The sequence below is a fragment of the Myotis daubentonii genome, chromosome 3 (genome assembly GCF_963259705.1).
Source record: "Myotis daubentonii chromosome 3, mMyoDau2.1, whole genome shotgun sequence".
Lineage (NCBI taxonomy): Eukaryota > Metazoa > Chordata > Mammalia > Chiroptera > Vespertilionidae > Myotis > Myotis daubentonii.
Genome location: NC_081842.1, coordinates 56,151,363 through 56,172,136, shown reverse-complemented (window position 1 = coordinate 56,172,136; position 20,774 = coordinate 56,151,363). Strand labels below are relative to the sequence as shown.

General features: G+C 51.7%; 1 protein-coding gene across 3 annotated transcripts in view; it reads right to left on the bottom strand.

Moving 5' to 3' along the window:
- Positions 1-20,013, bottom strand: part of HEG1 (heart development protein with EGF like domains 1) — a 99,940-nt gene extending 79,927 nt beyond the window's left edge. For all 3 annotated transcript variants that reach the window (XM_059687602.1, XM_059687603.1, XM_059687604.1), the window contains exon 1: positions 19,620-20,013. In XM_059687602.1, coding sequence (XP_059543585.1) covers positions 19,620-19,908 — 289 coding nt within the window. In that variant the 5' untranslated portion in view covers positions 19,909-20,013. The remainder of the gene's footprint in view (positions 1-19,619) is intronic.
- Positions 20,014-20,774: the final 761 nt, after the last annotated feature.

The following is a 20,774-nucleotide window of genomic DNA, read 5'->3' as shown; positions in this document are numbered from 1 at the left end:
AACAGCCACGTGCTTTACATCATTCCATGCTGTATGTCGGGGAGAACGATGGGTCAGATGCTACAATATTTATTCACGTCAAAGGACAGATCCTTTCAGAAGCCCTGAGTTGCTTCGGGCTAGTGTAGCTGAATCTGGTTTGTGGCTCCCTATTCAGCACAGGTCTGGACCCCGAGTGGGAGAGTAATTCAGAGGAAAGTGGACAGGACTGAACAGGGACCCTCACAGCAGGGAGAGGTCTCGGGGAGAAGAGCAAGGCCCTGGAGAAGTGGGAAGGAGAAGGGATGCTCAGGCTGCAGAGCCTGGGCCAGATGGGGAGTGAAAAGAAGAGCTGTGCCCACCAGACACTTAGGGGAGATGCTGGGATGGAGGGGCACCCAAGGCTCCGCAGAAGCTGGCACCCCTCACCGCTGACACCCCTCTGCCCTGATGGTCAGAGACAACTGCTTAAATCCCCCACATCCTGTGGTAACCGAACCACACCCACCAGCCTCATATTGGAGGCTAGATGTCCAATTTCCCAGGTAGCCTCTGAGCTGGAAATACCATCCTTTCCTCTCTGCTCAGCCCCCTGGGTCAGGCTATCACTTTCCCCTGAACCATGATTGGAGATTAAGTTAACAAGGCAGTGTTATTGCTTGGCCTGCTCCGCCCCTGTCCGCCCCCCCCCCCCCCCCATTGACAATTTCCACTTCTGTAGAGTCTTAATGTTCCGAAACATCTGTTTGTGAACCAACATCACCAGGGACACTAGCACAGCCTGGGAGTAGGATTTCCTAATTAGCAGCTGCTACAGAGTCAACTCCTCGTCACCCACCCACCCCATGAATGGGGGTTTTTCAACTTGCATTGTTTCTGAGCAGTGGAGTGGGCGTGGACGGGAGTGCGCTGTGTCATCCAAAGAGGCAATTTCCTCCCGGAGGGCTGGCCGGGCGCCCCCACGCCGCTTCGGCGGGCCATGTGTCAAGTGCTGCCAGCCACAGTCTCGGGTTTCTGGGGCACAGAGTGGAAGCACCAGCCCTCTCTGTTCATTTCCCTCTCGAGATTCAGATTTCACTAAGTGCTAAGTGTTTTCACATGTGTTATCTCAGTTAATGCCCATGTCAGCCGGTCAAGTGGGAATCCTGGGGAAACTGAGGAGCAGGCTGATTAGGTGATTATTCAAGGCCACACGCTCAACCGCAGAGAGACTCACTCTGAACCCAGGTGCCATTCTATCCCACCCCGATGATCAGGGCCAAAAATGTCCCAGTGGCCTTCAACTTCAGCCTTAAACCCAACGGCATGGCATGCATGTGGCCTTGTGTCTCCCTGAGAGGAAGGGGACGGTGAGCATCCCAGGGGCTTTGGAGTCAGACAAACTTGGTAGACAACAGCTGCACGGTATTAGCTGGAAGACTGCACACGAGGACTTTTAAATCAGCTTCCATGTCAGGGAGGAATCTCATGGGCAATGAAAAGAAGGATCATAAGAGTAGAGGCAGAATGGAGAACAGGTTTGAGGGAATGTGAAGTTTGGGGTGAGGTTGGAACTCCCAAGGGGAAAGGTCCGACAGGCAGTTAATATTGGGGACAATGGATTAGAAGGAAGGACAAGGAGATGGCATATGAAGGGTCAAGGACTGGATTAAAAGGAAACTTGAATCTGGAGGGAGAAGAGCCCATGAAAGAGACACAGATGATGAGGGTAGGGTAGGACAGAATTAAAAGCAGGGGCCAGGAAGGTGGCAGGTGCTGGGATGCAGCAGGGAGAGGCCATGGACACCAGGACTGCAAAAAGAGGGTCCACGGAAGCTTTATGGAGAATAAAATGATGCTCTTATTCTCAGAGACCGAATGAAGAAATCCCACATATTTACAACCTGCAAAGCACTTGTCATGGGATAATTTCAGGGCCCTAAATGAACTTGCTAGATCCTGACATTCTAAGTGGCAGGCAGGAGAGAAATTCTTACCCTGTTTCACAGAAGGGAAGACCGAGGCTCAGGATGAAGGTCACCTTCCCAGGGTAACCCAGAAAATAAGTGGCAGGGTAGGGACCAGCGCCAGCTCTTTAATTTCCTAATTAACCACCCATATGAAAACCAAGTCAGGCAGCTCTTCCCTAATTAATGTGTGGCGTGCATATTGCTTCACTAGCTAGCATCCAGAGTGCTAGGCATCATTCGTTCTGGCCTGAGTTGGACATTAGCTGGGTTGTCTTGGATGCCCCCATCCCTCTCCAAAGATGACCTCCATCCTTAGGGACCATAGCAACCAACTAGTCTGACCCTCAGATGACAGGACTGGGCTCTAGAAGGGGCAGTAACAGCTCAAAATCCACAATATAGCCAGTGAGTGGCTATATGAATTCAAAAAGTTTACTTTCATATTTCTTAGGATGGTTATTATGAAAAAAAATCAGGAAAATAGCAAGTGTTGGCAAGAAGGTGGAGAAATTGGAAACTTCTTGCATTGCTGGTGGAATGTAAAATGGTGCAGCCATTGTGGAAAACAATTCGGTGGATCCTCAAAATTTAAACACAGAATTGCCATATGATCCCCTGCTAAGTTTATACACACAGAATTGAAAGCAGGGCCCTGGTCCATGTGGTTCAGTTGGTTGGAACATTGTCCCATAAACCAAAAGGTGGTGGGTTCCATTCCAAGACAGGGTATATATCCAGGTTGTGGGTTCAATTCTCAGCTGGGGCATGTATGGGAGCCAACCAATTGATGTTTCTCTCTCTCTGTCTCTCTTCCTTCCTCTCTCTCTCTAAATAAAAATAAAAAAGAACTGAAAGCAGATACGTGTACACCCACGTTTATTGAAGCAATATTCACAATAGCCAAAAGGTAGAAGCAACCCAAGTGCCCATCAGTGGATAGATGGATAAACAAAATGTATTTATATACAATGGAATATTATTTAGCCTTAAAAAGGAAAGAAAATCTGACACATGCTACAATATGGGGAAACTGGAAAACATTATGGCAAGTGAAATGAGCCAGACACAATAGGACAAATAATGTATGATTCTTCTTGTATGAAGTACCTAGAACAGGCAAAGTCATAGAGACAGAAAGTAGAATAGAGATTAGCAAGGGCTGGGGGGAGGGAAGAATAGGGAGTCATTACTTAATACGTTTCTATTAGGGGTGATGAAAAGTTCTAGAAATGGATGGTGGTGACGTTTGCATAACACCACCAATGTGCTTAATGCCAATGATTTGTACCCTTAAAAATGGCTAACACGGTAAATGTTATGTTATGTATATTTTGTTACATATACATTTACTGAGTATCAACCACACACAAGACAAGGCCGAGTCTGCCTCAAGGAGATTAGCTTCTGAGAGAGCTGACCCAGGTGAATGACGCCCTCCCTGGCAGCTGGGGTGTGAGGAGCGGGGGCAGCCCTGGGGGTTCGGAGGCGCAGGGCTGAGACCAGAATCCCATCCTCCCTTCCGGGCTCCCGCCCTCTCCTCCATCCAGATCACAATGTTCACCCCAGGAATCCTCTAAACGAGGGGGATTTCAGGGCCGGATGGCCAGCGGTGAGATATTCTGGGGCACACAGGAACCCGGGGGCGTGGGGGGCAGGTGGCTGCGCCCTCACCAGAAAGGCAGCCTCCTACTCGGCTGGCCGGCCGGCCCGGCTGTGTTTTGAAAGGCTGCTGCGGATGTCATGAATCTGGGCGGAGGGGGGTTAGGAGCCAAATGAGTTTGTGTGAACAAAAGACTCAGCCCTTGATCTGAACTGTCCAGGGCTCACGGGGAGTTTCGTTTCCTTCCTTGTCCTTGCCCTGAAAGGAGAGGCCCTAAGAAAAAAAAGCCATGCACACTGAGAAGTGTTTGGGCTGGAGACCCGATGAGCTGAGTTTTTAACAGAGACTCCCCTGAAACAGCCTCTAGTCATGGAAAGTATAAAGTTTACCAGGCGAGCGGGCCTCCCCTCCTCGTGACACAGCGGCTCTGGCGCAGGGATCGGCCTCTGGGGAGGACAGGCCTGCAGGACTGACCTGCAGCCGGGGGATCTGCTGACCCGGGTCTGGGGTCGAGCTTCCAGAAAAGGAATGGCCCCTGAGGTGGCCTGGGGGCGGTACGAAAGGCTGCCTACCCAGGCTGAGTGAAAGACAAGACCTTGCAGTGACCTCAAGCTCTTCACTTTAGAAAGAAATTCTACAGATTTAAAAAAAAGAAAAACACAAAACAACTTGAGACAAAGCCCTAGGGTCCAAGGTCGGAAGCTTCTCACTCAATTAACTAAGTCAACACAAAGGCCTTCTGCCCGGGGTGCCTACCTGGTTTCTGGGGGGTGTCTCCTGGTGCCTCCCTTGTCTTTGCCCCTTTCAGCCTTAGAACACGAAACACCCAGCAGAGGGGCTGGAGGGGAGACCCTAGCCACCCCCTGTGGCGCCCGGAGGTGAAGGTGGGGCAGCCAGGACGGGGACCAGGCCGCCCTGTCACCCTAACATTTGATCACACCCAGAGAGGAAGCCTGGTGGCAGGGCTCCACCTAAGGAGGCCTGCCAGGTTAGCGAAACAATAAAAAAGCAAGGAAAAAACATCCTGGTTCCGAGGAGGAAGGGGAGAGGGGGCAGGAAGAGGGGCCAGCTACCGGGGCGGCGGGGCAGGTTTAATGAGATGTGGCCCGGGCTTTCAACACTCCCTGGACGCTGGCGGCTGATTTTTATAAGTTCTGCAGTTAACTTAATCTACAGACCTGTGTGAAGTGGCCCAGGACACTGAGGAAATCATAGAAACATCATTTGTCTGGGAAGTTTACAGTCAGAAAGTGCACACAGTGGAATGGTGCAGCCGCACAAAGGACCCGAGGCCTGAACTTGGGGGGGTGGGTGGGGGGCGGGAATGGTCACTGTTATCACTGAAGGGTGAGTGCTCACCTCGGCCTCCCAGGACCCTCCAGGCTTGGATAAGTAAGAGCTATGTAAAGAGATAAATTAGCAGCTTACTAATGGACTTTTTCTTTTCTTTTCTTTTTTAAAATATATTTTATTGATTTTTTACAGAGAGGAAAGGAGAGGGATAGAGAATTAAAAACATCTATGAGAGAGAAACATAGATCAGCTGCCTCCTGCACACTCCCCACTGGGGATGTGCCCGCAACCAAGGTACATGCCCTTGACCGGAATCGAACCTGGGACCCTTGAGTCTGCAGGCCGACGCTCTATCCACTGAGCCAAACCGGTCAGGGCTGGACTTTTAAAATTAAGATTGGAAAACCTGACACTCGATTCCAATATAACCATTATATTAAAAATCAGTTGTAGGCCATAGCCAGTTAAGAAAAACAGATAAAACAGAGAGAGGAAAAAGGAAGGGGGTGCAAAGAGAAATAAACGGGAGAAACTCACAGAGGGCGGGAGAAATAAAGCTAGGTGGGATGAAAACAGCAGACCCTCCCCGGCCCAGGAGGGGAACTGGTGCGATTTTGTGTGGCATTTGCTCCCTGCAGACACTTTGCTGAGCACCTCACAGCACCGTCCCTGTTAATCCTCACAGCAGCCCGGAGAGGTGGGTGCCGCCATCATCCCGCTTTCCCGAGCTGCAGTGAGAGGAAGTTCATTGCCAAAGTTACACAGCACATAAAATAGGACCCCACCCAGGTCTGTCTGACTCCAAAGAAGCCCAATTTTTAAAAATACAGCAACAGAGAAAGAGTGAAGGATAAGAAAGGCAAGAGCAAAACAAAGACCGAGAGCTGCAAAAACAGCCACAACTTCAGACAACTTCCACAGGTGGGCCCCCATGAGTCTCCCTCAGGACACGGGGACCGACGTTGCAGCTCCCCACGCACATGGAGCATTACAACCTCGACAGCCTGCACAGCTCATGGTCTAAATGGAATTAAGAGCTGGCAGGGCCCTAACCGAGTTGGGTCAGTGGATAGAGCATCAGCCTGCGGACTCAAGGGTCCCAGGTTCGATTCCAGTCAAGGGCATGTACCTTGGTTGCAGGCACATCCCCAGTAGGGGGTGTGCAGGAGGCAGCTGATCATTGTTTCTCTCTCATCGATGTTTCTAACTATCTCTCTCCCTTCCTCTCTGTAAAATATCAATAAAATATATATTTTTTTTTTAAAAAAAGAGCTGACAGGAATCAGAAGGATGAAGGAAGAGAGGAGGGGAGAGTCCACGGTGATCACACATGAGTAAGAAAAGGCGAGGCAAAGATGGCTGAGGCCTTGAATGTGTGACAGAGAGGTTGAGGAGTGAATAATAACCAAAGGGAGAATGGGTTATGGCGGAGGAAAGGGTGACATGTCTGCATTTAAAACCGTCCCCTGTTGTGTGGATGGATGTCTGGCAGGCAGCTGAAGGCAGGGAACTGGACTTCTGAAGAGAAAACAGACAGTTCCGAGAAGCACCCCTTCAAGGAAGATCGGTGAAGCCATGCTTAGTTTCCCTCCACGCCTCATTCCTTTATTCCTGCCGTCCTATCCACCTGTAATTCCCTGCTAACCTTCCCCTCGGCCTTCTGGCAAAATCTGACTCATTTCTCACAACCGGTTCAGACGCCATCACTTCCAGGAAGTCCTCCCAGAGAGCTGTCTCCCTCGCTATTACTTTATCTTGTTATACAATTATAACGTATTCGGTCGCATTTCCATGTCCCTTATGAAAGACTGTGGCTCATGGGAGGTGCTCAATAAACGTTCACTGAACTGAGCTGGAGGCGGAAGGCCAAGGGCAGAACTGTGAGCATCCCCAGTGGGTGGGAGGGAGAAAGCCTGGGCCAGAGCTCACCATGGCAACCAGAGGAGCTGAGAAGACAGGGGTGAAGGACTGAACAAGGCCACTGAGGTTGCCTAGCGTGTTCTCCTTCTCCCCACCGCCTCTCCAACCTTCTACTCTCCCTCCTGCTCTGCTTTCTTCACGAAGCCCCACCTCTCTTAGCAAGGTCATGACGCTATGTGTTCTGGGAAGCGTTAACGACGCGCACACACAAACCGCGCATGTTTACTAAGCTTGTCCTTGTGGACTAATTCCTTTTACCCCCACAAAATCCTGTGAAGTGGGCAGAACTGGGATGATCATCTCCATTGTACAGTTATGGACACAGGCGCAGAGGTGACACGCCTGGCCCGACGTCGTCGTCAGTTCCTTGTATTGTGACTCAAATTGCTTGCAATGTCCACACCTAAAATTGCTTTTGCCGTCATAATTCTATTTGTTCTGCCTCAAAAGCCTTGTTCAGGAGCGAAATAGGTACTATTGTAATCCCCAGTTTTTAAAAAAATATATTTTATTGATTTTTTTACAGAGAGGAAGGGAGAGGGATAGAGAGTTAGAAACATTGATGCGAGAGAAACATCGATCAGCTGCCTCCTGCACACTCCCTACTGGGGATGTGCCCGCAACCAAGGCAACCAAGGTACATGGCCGTGACCGGAATCGAACCTGGGACCCTTCAGTCCGCAGGCCGATGCTCTATCCACTGAGCCAAACCAGTTAGGGCTGTAATCCCCATTTTTAACAGGCGGAAATTAAGACCCAGAGGCGTTAGGTAGCTGCCCAGTGCCACGGAGCTAGCAAGTGAAGGGGTTAAGACCAAAAGTCCTCTGACCCCAACAGAGCTGGCATCTCCCTTCCCTAGCTCTTCCAGCGGCTAATGATTCCTAACAAACCCCAAGAATTCACCTCTCCAATGGATATGAGCTTCTTCAAAGTGGTCCCATTAAGACATACCTATTCCAACAATGCTGATGGCTCAAGTTGGATTCTCAAATTCTCCAATATCCAATAGAGCCTGCAGAATACTCTGCAGTTTCCTGAATTTCCATCCCTTGACAGTGGATTTGGATTGTTTTTGGAAACAATAAAAAATTCAAAGCCCAATCTAGTGGCTGATGCAGGAGATGGAGGTGGTGACCCCATGTGGAATCCAGAAGGAGGTTTCATTGCAAAGAAACACTAGTGAGTCCCTGTGGCCCACGTACGGGCTCTCCCAACTCCTTCACATGCTTTGAGGCGTGTGTGTCAACAACCTCCAAAGGCTCTGAGCAGAAGGGGAAGACTCCCTGGCCACACAGGTCCCAGTATGATTGATCTTTAAAGTATTATTATTTTGCAGCAAACCCTCACATCCTGTTTTTATGCTTCATGTGTGTTAATCTGATCTCCTCAGATGATTACAAGTGAGGGCTGTGGCATTTTTTCTTTCTTCAAATCTTGCTCTTTCCTCTCTGCACCTGAAGCTAAGGATGAAGAGAAAGTTCTAGGAAGACCAAGGGGTGAGGCTGGCAGGGGTTCAGGGTGAGGAAAGAGCAGGTAACAGAGGTCCTTGGACGGGAGACTTGAGCCCTTTGCATTCAGAGCTTGTCCCCTGTCCAGGAAGCCCAGAAATGTATGGGTGCCGTCATCAACGCGATGGTCTGGATAAGCAGGCACTGGTTTTAGTAGCATCATCGTGGCCAGTGCTTGCAAAGCACTCCTGCCCAGGCCCTGAGCAATCTGCTGGGCAGGGGTTACATGACACTTACATTCCCTGAGGGAGGCCTATTAACAACCCATTTGACAGATGAGAAACGGGTGGCACAGAGAGGCTGAATAACCCCCCAAGGCCCCACAGCTGGCAAGTGGCACTGCTGGGGTTTGAACTGAGCAATCTGGCCCCCAAGCCAGGATCTCCCAGGTCCGTGACTGCAAAGCCAGCAAGGCTCTTTCCGCACCCTGGAAAAAGGTGACCCCAGAAAAAGTCTCACCACATAGCCTCCCCCCAGAGCCTACAGGAGTGAAACTCGCCCCCAAGTTGAAGCTGTTTCCGTCTCCTCCGGCCACTCAGGGAAGGAACAAGGAGTGGTTTTCAATACCGGCCTAACATTCGATAATCACCCGTCACGACTTTGTGCAAAGAATATCATCCCCCCAGATTACAACCAGCATCTCTCCCTGCACTCTTGCTACTCCTTCCTCCAACGTGACTGCTTCCGTTTGTGGCCCAGGACGGTACAGGGCCAACGGGTGAGCTTGACCTTGGCCTCTTCTTATCATGTCTTCCTCCTTGGTCTTCATTTCCCAACTTGGCAAAGACCCTGAGCAGACACTTGTCAAACTTGTAAGATCCATCTCCTTGCCTCCAGCCACCCAACTCCATTCCCGCGCAGGGAGGTGGGAGTCGCTGTTATTCAAGGTCTCCAGTGAGGTCAGAGCCTCCCCTCCAGCCCCCAGCAACCCCACCTGACCTGTGAGCTTTCCTCAAATATTCTTACATGACAGGAAAGCCAGAAGAGTTCTATGGAGCACAACTACCCCAGAAACAAAATACTAAGGAAAAAACCAAAGTGCCCATGTTTAACAGCCTCTGTAGACTTGGCAGGTGTCTTGCCAGCCCCTTTGACAGGAGTCCCAGACCACGTGGTGGTGCGGGCGTGACTGCAGTACCACGAGGCAGCTGAGGCCGCAGGTAGGACAGATGCTCCTTGGCTGAGGCCCGTGCTAGGCACCAGGGAACAAAGATGGACAGAACCTGCTGCTTCCTCTCAAGGAGCTGTAGGTCTAGCAGGCTCCATGCAGGTGTACACGCAGGTGCACATACAGACCCTCTGTGAGGCCCCTTTCCTCGACCCTCCGCAGGCTCCCGCAGCTCCAGACCCTGAGCTCAGAAGCCAGGTGCTGGTCTCCTCACGCCAGCATTGAGGAAGTCGGGAGGTTCGCAGGACAAAGGTGGGCCCCCTCAGGAACGGAGCTTTCAGCTTGGGATGGACCAACCCCTCATTTCATAATAAACAGAGGCCCAGAAGTGGATGTGATTTGCTCAAAGTCATACTGATGAAGAGATGAGCCAAAACTTGAACTTCTGGACCAGTGTTCACCTTTAGCCACTCCGGGTTGCTGGAGTACCATGTCTACCCCCACTTGCAGCTCTGACGTCAGGCTGGTGGTTGTGAAACAGCTTCACCGGTTTCCAGCACCTTTCCAGGACTACCTGTGTCTGCGAGCTGGCTGGAAGCATCTGGATTTATCAAATAACCTCCCAATCTAGGATGACCTCGCATTCTGCACCATGCCTTGAACAAAGACACCAAAAGTTTCTGAGCACCAAGTGAGATTCACTGATGCTGGCTGGAAATTAACTAGGGAAGATGAGGCCCAAGAGTGGGGCTCTGGAATGATATGGAACCTTCTCTTTCCTCCTCATTTTGGAAATGGGCTTTTCCATCATTTAATGAATAAAGATGGACCTTTTAAGGTCCCTTCTGGCCCTGAGTCTAGAATTCTCAAAATGTTCTTATAGACCCAAAACAAAAATCTAATTTTGCCCAGTACTCCACGATTTAAAGCATCCATCACTGCCAATGAAATGGCTCTAATTCAGAAAGATACCGGTCCCTGTGGCATTCTCTTGTCCCATCCCAAATTTTGCACTCCAGTTCCTTCTGAAACACTGTTTGCCTCCTGTCTCAACACTTTGCCAAAACGCTTCGCTAGGCTGCCTCCCTGCCCAGATGCAGTCGCCTCGACACCCCCCCACGGCAAAGCTTGCCAGATTCTCCAGAGGAGCCCACTTCCACCAGCAGTGTCCCGCCGGCTTCCTGCTCACCACACGTCCTGCCAAGTCACCCACTGAAGCATCCTCTCTCCAACTTGCCTCGGACCAGCCCAAGGAGTTTCGGGAAATGGGGTTAGGAGGGCAATGCTGGGATTGCGCCCCACCCCCACCCCCGGACAGCACTGTCAGAAGATATCTGAGTGAAAAAGAAGGATAGGAGAAAGTGCTCTGTTTTAATCAAAATGTCCAGTGAAAGCATTATTTGGTACAATTCTAAGGGACCATTTGGTAGTGCTGTCAGCATCTTAAATTTTCCACATCCAGGAAGTGACACTAAGCCAATAATCAGGTACAAATACAAAAATTGATGTACAAAGATGTTTATCGCAGCATTATTTATACTAGTGAAAAACTGGAAACAGTCTGTATATCCAATAAAGAAATAGCTAAAAAACAAAAAAAATTTATGATGTAATGCAACAGTAGTTATACTAGATATTCATATGGATATACATATAGATATATAAAATTTTATATGCCATATAAATGAGAAAGAATAAGAATTGCTAATGTTGTAATACACTTCTAGTAGTTGAAATATAGGAGATATTTTATTTGTTTTTCTCTTTAACTTCCAATTTGTATGACAAACACATAGAATGTTTATAATGAAGAAAAACATTAATGTTATAATTTTTAAAAAGCAAAGATGACCACACAGTCCTGCTGGTGTGACTCAGTGGTTGAGCATCAACCTATGAACCAGGAGGTCAGGGTTCCATTCCCAGTCAGGGCACATGCCCGGGTTGTGGGCTTGATCCCCAGCAGGGGGCAGGCAGGAGGCAGCTGATCAATGATTCTCTCTCATCATTGATGATTCTCTCTCTCCCCCTCTCCCTTCCTCTCTAAAATCAATAAAAATATTTTTTGTTTTTTTTTTAAAAAGATGACCACACAGCTTGGAAATACCAAAATGTAAGCACTTTAACCTGAGCCTAAGTAAAAAATGTCACCTCAAGGCCTCACTGTTGACTGATGGTAAGCCAGGCCTCTCTGGGCTGAGGGTCCCTGGCCTGGCAGGGGGAACAGATGTCAGGGAGCAGGGCCCCTGCCTGAAGGGAGAAGCCTCCTCACCCTCTGACAGCTCCTGGGCCAAGGAGAGAGGCAGGAACACAAGAAAAAGGCAAACACTTTAGATACTTACATCCAAACCCTGGACTCCAGAGACCCTCCACCGCCACAGCACCCCAGTCGGGTACCATGGACGCCACCCCACCCACAGCAAGAATACAGGCCTCTCTGTTCCGCCCCAGTGGCAGCCCCTGCCCTCTCCCTCACCCAGAGAAGACTGTCCAGCCCACTGTCCACTGCTTTTGGGGGGTAAAGCATGAGGAAGGTATTGACTAGCCCACCCCGTGTTTTGATGACCCAGGAACTTGAGGATGGCTCAGTCAGGAAGATTATTGCAAGCATGCATTCCTCTCTCCACCTCCAACTTGGACATCCGGACCCATTTTCTCTTTGAGCAATCATTTATTCAACCACCACCATGAGTGCTTATCATGGCGCAGGCCCCGAACTAGCCCTGGTTTCCCACCTTCCCTTCCTCTGGTCCTCCCACAGTCCACTCTCCACATCACTCCTCTGCTAAAACCCCTGCATGGAGCCCAGAAGACAATCGGACCTCCTTTCTGGGGTTCTCAGGGCAACTACATGACCTGGCCGCTGCGGCCTTCCTTCTCTCCAGTCCCAGACACCCAAGCTTGTTCCAGCCTTAGGGCGTTTGCACTGGCTAGGAGGCTGGTTCCACGGCAGGCAGGGGACACCGTGTGGCTAGTCTTCAGGACAGGAAAAAGTCTGACGTATAAAGAGTTGTCTGATGTGGTTAGAAGAGGGGTGTAGAGCAAGATGAGGCCAGAGGGTTGGCGGGGTCGGATCCTGCAGACCTTGCATTCCAGCAGGGAGTCTGGATTTTATTCTAAGTACAATGCAAAGTCCTTGGAGGGTTTTCAGCCTGAGAGTGAGGTGACCTGAATTACATTTTAAGAAGATCACTTGGGCTTCTGGGAGCATGGATTAGAGGGAGAGCAGCAGTGCACACAGGGAAAAGAGAAAAGAGCAGCACAGACAAGGAATAATCTAGAAACAGAATCTACTGGAGAGGAAGGAAGGAAGGAAGGAAGGGAGGGAGGGAGGAAGGGAGGAAGGGAGGAAAGAAGGAAGGAGTAGAGGGTGAGGAAAAGAGAACAGGGTAGCTTCTAGGCTTCTTGTTTAAGTAAGTAGATGATGTTGCCAATTGCTGACGTGAGAAGAGTGGGGAATTGACAACAGGTTTAGGGGTGGGCGTCAAGGGTGCTGGTTCCCCCTGACTTGCCTCTCTCATGTCACTGTTAAACTGTGTCCAGGGAGGGCAACATCTGCCATCTCCCACAGGCTGAGCAGGCTTCTTAAAGGCTCCCCCATAAACCTCTGGGAATCAAATCCAATGGCCTTTCCTCAGGCCTCATACTCACCCATCTCCCTTTTCCTGATAACTTGGATAGTGCCCGAATGAGACGACAAGTCCACACGGATACACGTTAAACTACATGTACCTTCACAGACCATCACATTCTAGGCATAAGCCGGGCCCTATATTCAAACCATCTGCCAATCCCCACCCAGATCCAAACTGCTCAGCCAGCCCTCGCTGCGCCTTCGGGCCGGGCTGGCTCCTGTGCTGGCGCCACTTCCTCCCCCACCAGCCACACTGATGTTCTCCACCCAGTCAGAGGCTTCCTCTTCTCCTGTGGCTTCAACCCCACCAGGCTGACTCTGGCCCGACTTCACCCCAGTTCAGCTCCACATTCTCAACTGCCCACAGATACTTCCACTGAGACGTGCTACAGCCTTGGCGGTGAGAGCCCCGGCAACTCGGGTGGACTCTGATGGCACACCAGTGCCTCGCCACTGTCCCAGCATCCCCACAGCCAGGCGGTCACCAGGGCCTCCTGCCTCACCCTTTTAAACGGCCCGCACATCGCTCCTTTTCAAGGTCCGCTACCCCCATTCTAGCCCATGCACTGTTTCTGGTCCTTTCCTCCCAACGTATTGATATAATGCCTGCCAACGACATTTGACATTTCTGCAGAACTACTGGCTGCAGTAAGGGCAGGTCTGTACATGGTTCATCCATGCGGCCCCAGTACCAAGCACAAAAGAATAAGGAACAAGCAAATGATACTACCCCTTCCTCAAGAGACATCTCAATGCAGCATGACAAAACAAATGCCTTGATCAGGCCTCTAAAGCCCTCCACCACCTGCCTGGAGCCTCCTTTCCCGTCTTGTCTTCAATGAGTCCAGTTATTCCGGAGCGTAACTAGTCTCCCCAAGTCCTCTCCCTGCCCCAACCGCACCCCCCTGGCTGTTGACCACCTCCATGTTAAAGGTCCTGAGCTTTTTCATGTTTGCGATTTTGCTGGTGCCAATACCCTCCTCACCTCTGTCTACCCATACCCCAACCAACTCCATCTTTGCTCGAAGTCTCCCTGGACTGCCACCCCCAGCAGCCTCTCACCTCTGCTCGCTGCAGCCCATCTGCCCACACCACTCCTAGGTCAGTGTGATCTTCCTGTGACTTTCGATGATGAGTCAGTAATGCATCATTGCACTTTTTACAAGTTCGATGTCTGTGCCCCCAAAACACTGCCTGTTCCCTGGGAGTATCGTAGACTTGCACTGCAACCTCCCTATCACCTGGCACAGCCTCCACGTACAGAGAAACGTAAATATTTTATGATTTATAAATCAGTCAAACGTGACACAGACTGAGACATCTGCCACGCTCCAGCAAAAGACGAGGAAGAAAGACAGGCTAGAAACATCTTTGTTTTTTTCTATGTAAGATGAATGGTGAGGGGAGAAGAGGGCATAAACGTCAAAAAGAAAACAATTTTACAGGATCTGAGTAGAGGCACCATTTAACCTCTCCTCCTACTGACTAGGTAGGTACAGCAACTGTCTCATAACCTTAGCCTCGTTCCCAGGAGAGCCCATTAAGAATGCCACCAATTCATTTTAGCTTGGTTGATAATTAATGTAGCTATCTCTGGCAGCAATAACCTATGGATACACACACACACACACACACACACACACACACACACACTGAGTGGCCAGATTATTATGACCACCCATCAGTACTTCATTGGGCCACCTTTTGCCTTCAATACTGCCGCGATTCTTCTTGGCATTGACTCCACAAGATGTTGAAAGGTGATGTGAGGAAGCTAATACCATGCCTGATGAATAGCACTGTCCAGTTCTGTGAGATTTGATGGTTGTGGAACCAGCTGCCTGATGGCTCTTTTAACTTCGTCCCACAAATGCTCAATTGGATTGAGATCTGGTGATTGTGGGGGCCACCTAAGCAAGGTAAAGTCTCCCTCATGTTTTTGAAACCACTTCTGCACAATATGAGCACCGTGGCATGGCGCATTGTCTTGTTGGAAGAAGCCATCTCCATTGGGATACACCATCAACATGATAGAATGAACTTGATCAGCTACGATACGTAGGTATGTTGTGCTATTCAGACGTTTATAATGATCTGGCCCTCTAGCAACTTCAGCGCGAAATTATAGCTAATTTGCCTACAAACGTCAGGTGGTCATAATAATCTGGCCACTCTCTCTCTCTCTCTCTCTCTCTCTCTCTCTCTCTCTCTCTATAGAGAGAGAGAGAGAGAGAGAGAGAGAGAGAGAGAGAGAGAGAGAGAGATGGTCCTGTCCTGAGTAATTTCCTCCCCAAATTTTTTTATCTTTACTCTGCAGGTAGTCCTCATTACCACTGCTGTCTCCACATCCCATCCCTCACCCAATCTTAGTCCCTACTCTCGAAAAAGGGGCACAATCAAGGGAGTGGAAAAGAGAGGAAGAAGAACGATGCACGGGAGAGGATCTCAGCAATTAGAACAACTTACCAATGGGAAAGCTGAGGCTGCATGCTATTGTGAAAAACGCAAGTCCATTTGGTCAAACTGATTTAAACTCTGCCTCCTCCAGTTACTGTGTGAGCTAACCTCGCCAGGACTCAGTCTAACTGGGGTGAGGACCGGCAAGCTCCCACCACAGGTACGTGCTCAAGGCGTGAAGTCCAAAGAGGGACCAACACCAATCTCCCTGCCGGTCGCTTCCCTAGGCTTCTTCAAAGGGAGAGCCGAAACCAACGTTTATACAAATGAGGGGAGCCACTAGAAGGCAATAAGTGGCTCATGAAAACTCGACTGCCATCTGTTCTCCGCTTTCTTTCTTCTGGAGCAACTCTGAGACTAGTCAACTCCAAGCACTGTGTTTTCTGCCAGCTGGGCAGAGCTGCTGGAAGGTGCAGGGGGTCGCCGGGAGGGCAGAGGCAGCTGCCCAGCTCTCCAGGACGAGGACTGCAGTCACTGCCCGACTGGGCATCAAACACCTTTCACTCTCCCTCTGCCCACACCATTCAGCTCTTGGGCAGAAAATAGCAGTTCAGCAATTGCACCCAAGCCGAGGGAAGCAATAAAAGGGTTTTTGCCAGGTTAAAAGGATGTGGCCGTTAAACACACACAGGCATGGAGAGTCCCTTTCCCCACACCCGTCCTTCTATTTTCGACACCCTCCATCAAAGTAAGCAGGCTTCTCAGGAATCCCCACCACCCCACCTCCCCTGGCTTTGGCCAGGACAGAGGTGGCCCAACTCCTAGAGGAAAGCCCGGCTGCCTTCCGCTCCCTTCCCTGCAGGGCTGCCTCTTGCCCAGCCCCGGTTTTCACTGCCCTGTGTATTGGCTTCCCCAGCAGCTAAAGCCTAATGGCAGAATTGGCCCACAAAGTTACAGCAATTCAGGCGACAGCTATGTAACAGCCCAGAAGGGACTGGGCTCATAGCGCTTCCTTTACCCCAGGGAGCTGCATTTTTCTAAGATTATTATTCCTTGGGCTGGCTGCTCAGCTCCTCAGCGTCATTTCCCTTTTGGGTGGGAAAGTTCTTTCCTCCTGCATTGATTTTCATTATGACTTAAGCCTCCCCACTCCCCTCATCTGCAGACCTCACAATTAAAGCATGGCCTATAAATTGCAAAAATCAAGGCACAGCTTAAAGCTGTGGCTTAGAAGCTCTGGGTTGTTTAAAACACACACACACACACACACACACACACACACACACACACACACACGTAAAATCCTCTCTATCATCTCCAATGGCTGAATTACCAGCAACAACTTCCGCTAAACAGCCAGCAGGCAATAGGTGAGCACAAAAGCTTAAGGATGGCTGTGGGGTGGGGGGGGGCTGCTCTCCTGGGCCCTGCAGCCAACAACCCACAGACAGAATGCAAGTGCGGTTACGGTTACGGTTACGTAACAGTGAGAGCCTCAGACTCTGTCAAGAGGAGGCAAAGGACTAGAAATGGCCCCAGGGAAGAAGAGGGTACCTCCACCGCCCAAGCCAGAGGGCCAGGCACTGACCAGGAGCATTCCTGCAGCAGAAGGGGCTGCAAGCAGCTTCCCCAACCATCATATGAAACACATTCTTTGTAAGACTTGGGCTCATTACCAGCAGGAGGGCGCACCTCCCCAAACACAAAAACGCCGGTGCACAGCCTGGACGACCATCTGCCGGCTGCTGAGATGCTGCTGAGACGGCAGACATACCCATGGGACGCGATGTGGACCAGAGGGCCTCTGGAGGCCCTTCAGCGAGGAGACTGCTGCCTTGGGAGCTAACTGAATGGACCTTGTGATACATCATGGCCAATCAAAAAGGGCCCAAAGAACATCCTTGGGGGTCATTAGGAAACTCAGACTCACTGAAATCAGGCAATGCAGTTCTCTTGTTCTTTCTTTTCCCGATAAAGTGACATTGTTTGAGCCACCACCAGAAAACAAGCACAGGTCATGCCTGAATCCTCAGTCATGCTAGTAGCTTCTTGCGGTTTTCAATAGGTAATCAATTTCCTCTCTTTAATCTCAGGTTTCTAACATCCCACTTGAGATCCAGCCTTAGATCAGCCTTGAGCGGTCTTCATGGGGCACCAGGACAGACCCTCCTAGCTAAGAGACGTTTTGGACTACTCCGCCTCCTGCCTGCCTGCTCTCTGGGACTCGCACGTGCGTTCCGCCAGATCTCAAGCACCTGAAGTCTCCATCGCTCTCATCTCCCAAAATGAATCAAACTGGGAAGGTCGTAAAGCCAAGACTAGCAGAGTCCTCTGCCGAACCTGTGACGACAGGTGGGTCACTTAAAGCAGAGAGGGAATCCTTGGCTAGAAAAAAAGCTCAGCCCCAATTCTTAGGGGACTCTGCTGAGTCCCCTAAACCAGTTTTCCTCCACTGCCCCGCTCTCTGTAACACCTACCTCTCCGTGACTAACCCCTAGCTTTCTGAGCCATGTAGGGATTCCCAGCCATAAGAAAAGGATGGAGACGCGTGGCCAGCTCCATCCAGCCAAAGCCTCCCCCCACCCCACCTTCCTGCAAGGCATCATCCCTCCCACCCATCCCCTAAGAAGATGGGGGCGAAGCTAAGAAAGCCTGATTACCGGCCAGAGAAAGCAGTCTTCCATGCCTGGCGTCTCCTCTGACATGGCCTCAGTCCCCTGCACTCCACTTATAAAATACTACAGTGTTCCTTAGTTACTTTCCTAGTGCAAGAAAGCCAGGAAGTGTTCTCCTTTATGTTCTTAATCCCTTCCCGTGGAACTTAAAACAATGTGTGTTGTAAGTCTTTTAAAATCGGAGTCCCTGTGGGTGTGTCTCCAGCTGGTCTACTGAAGCGTCTCTATCCTCTCCCTTCCCTTACTGTTCCTCAGTTTCTCAATCTTGTGCCAGTGACTTAGAAATTCAAAGACAAGGTATTTTGCAATGATGGGAGTGCTCCTGAATGTGGAGTTGAGTTTTTACTGGAGGATCAGACTTCTTTTTTTCTTTTTCCCCCTTATTTAATTAGAGGAAGCATACCTAGGTTCAACAAAGCAAGCTAATTCCTATACCACAAAGTTGGTGTGATGCGAGAAACTTAAATGAAGTGCCAACCAGGGACATAAAATCTTCTCAACCTACACCTAAACTCCAAAGCAGCATCTGGTGTTAGAAGTAACCTTGCTGCGCCAGGGTAGCCCTGAGAGAGCCCGTGCCTTGTCACTCACAGGAAGGCACTGGCTGACACCACCACATTGCTGACTTGGTTCAAAGCACTTTCCATTATTTTTACTTTCATTTTGTCACATCATCACTAGGAGGCTAGGAGGAACAGGGATCATTACCTCCATATCACAGATGGAGAAACGGATCTAAAGAGGTGACATTCCCAAGGTCACAGTGGCATTATGGCTGGAGTTTCACTGGGTCTTTAGCATCTCTCCCAGAGCTAAAGAAGGAGCTGGATAAAAAGGCGGAGGGGAGTGGGGAGGGGAGTGGGCAGGTCGGTTGGGTCGGACAGGGGCTGTGTATGTAGATGAAGGGGAGGAAAAGGCACAGGGACAGTCCCGTGTCAGCGTTTGTCTTACAGGGGTTCGACCTTGCAACCCCCCAACCCGCCCCCCCCCAATCCTTCAGCTTTTAGAGTGAACCAGTAGAGTGTTTTGTTTCCAGTTACACCCTTTGTCCTTTACAATATCCCAAGGACTGGAATTCTTTAAAAATTAGTTATTTATATCCGAAAGTCAGGCTCTGTGCCTGAAGAGGCCACTTCTTTATCTAGAGGGAAAGAATTGAGTTGGGGACTGGACAGGCCGGATGTCATCCCTCGGAGAGGTGGCAGAGGCGCTTGGGAAGGTTTGGGGTTTTTCCCTTTTTTTAAATGGGGGGTGTCTGTGGGGTGGGGGGCCCGGGGTACAACAAGGGAGATAAGTTTTCTTCCAAGGGGTGGAGGGAAAACAGGATGGTCACACCCCCCAGCCCAACCACCAGCGAAATCGTCTAGGAAATCCACTCCACCCGCGGGAGCCTCCCGCCCGGCCCGCCCGCCTGCGGGCTCCCACGTCCGCACAGGTCAGCGGGGCCCCCACCCGGGCGGGCAGCGCGCAGGGGCCTAGGGCGGGGGATGCGGAGCGGGGCGCGCCCACGGCCCCAGCCCAGGCTCGCAGGGCGCGGGCGCCCGGCTCTCACTCACCCGCGCTCCCGCCTCCGGGGCCAGCGGCGTCCGGCGCAGGGGCCGACCGGCGGGGTCTGGGGGGCGCGGGCCCGCGGCGCGCCCGGGGCGGGGTGGGTGGCGGCGCCTGCAGCTCGTGCTCGGGGCTGGGCTCCGGCGGCCGCGCCAGCCCCGCGCCTGCGAGAGGCGCCCCGCGGGCCGGGGAGGACGGCTGGCCCCGCGTCCCGGGGGCGGCGGGCGGCAGCAGCGGCAGCAGCAGCAGCAGCAGCGGGAGCGGCGGCGGCCACCGCGAGGCGCGCGGCGAGGCCATGGTGGCGGCGGCCGCCCGCGCTCACATGCCCGGCGCGCGGGGCGGGCGCGGGGCGAGGGGAGCGGCGGGTGCCTGGCGGGCCGGGAAGTCGGCGAAGTGAGGCTGCGAGCGCAGTCTCCGCCTCAAAAGTTGTGGGGAGCCGCGGGGGGGCCCGGGGGCCGGGCGGGCGGGCGCGGCGGAGGCGGCCCCGGCGCCGCTACATGCTAATTAGCCCGGGCGGGTCGCGGGGCGGGCGGCTCCGCCGCGGGTTGACATCACCCGCCGAGCGGCCGGGCCGGGGGCGGGGAGAGGGCAGGAAGGGGGCGGGGGCGGGGGCGGCGGGCTGGGACCACGCGGTGACAGCCACACACACACACACACACACACACACACACACACACACACACACACACACACACTAGCGTTGCTTTGCATTTGAAAAACCCAGTCTTCCGAATCAGGAACCAGAATTTCCCAACTCCCTAAATGCACACAGTGACATTTGCACGAACTGGATTTCCCCAAGTGCTTCGACGTGGTAGAGAAGTGGGATCCGTGCCCCTGGTCCCCAGCCCGGCCGTCGCCGCCCCATACTACTGTGAAGTGTCCCCCCGCCGGCCCCGGGCTGGTGCTGGGTGCGCGGCTGCCAAGCCTAACGCCTCACCCTGAGGCCAGTGCGGGAGTCATCCTCACCGCGCCCTCTCCGGCCTGGACTCCATCCCCATTCGACCACTGCCTTTGGCTCACACCAGAGTCCTGCAGAAATGTCCCCACCAGGACACCCGAGCGGGCGGCGGGGAAAAGAAAACTGTGAATTCAGGCACTGCGAGGACAAACTCAATCAGGAAAAGGACTACAGATCGCAAATTCAACAAAAAGACACACAG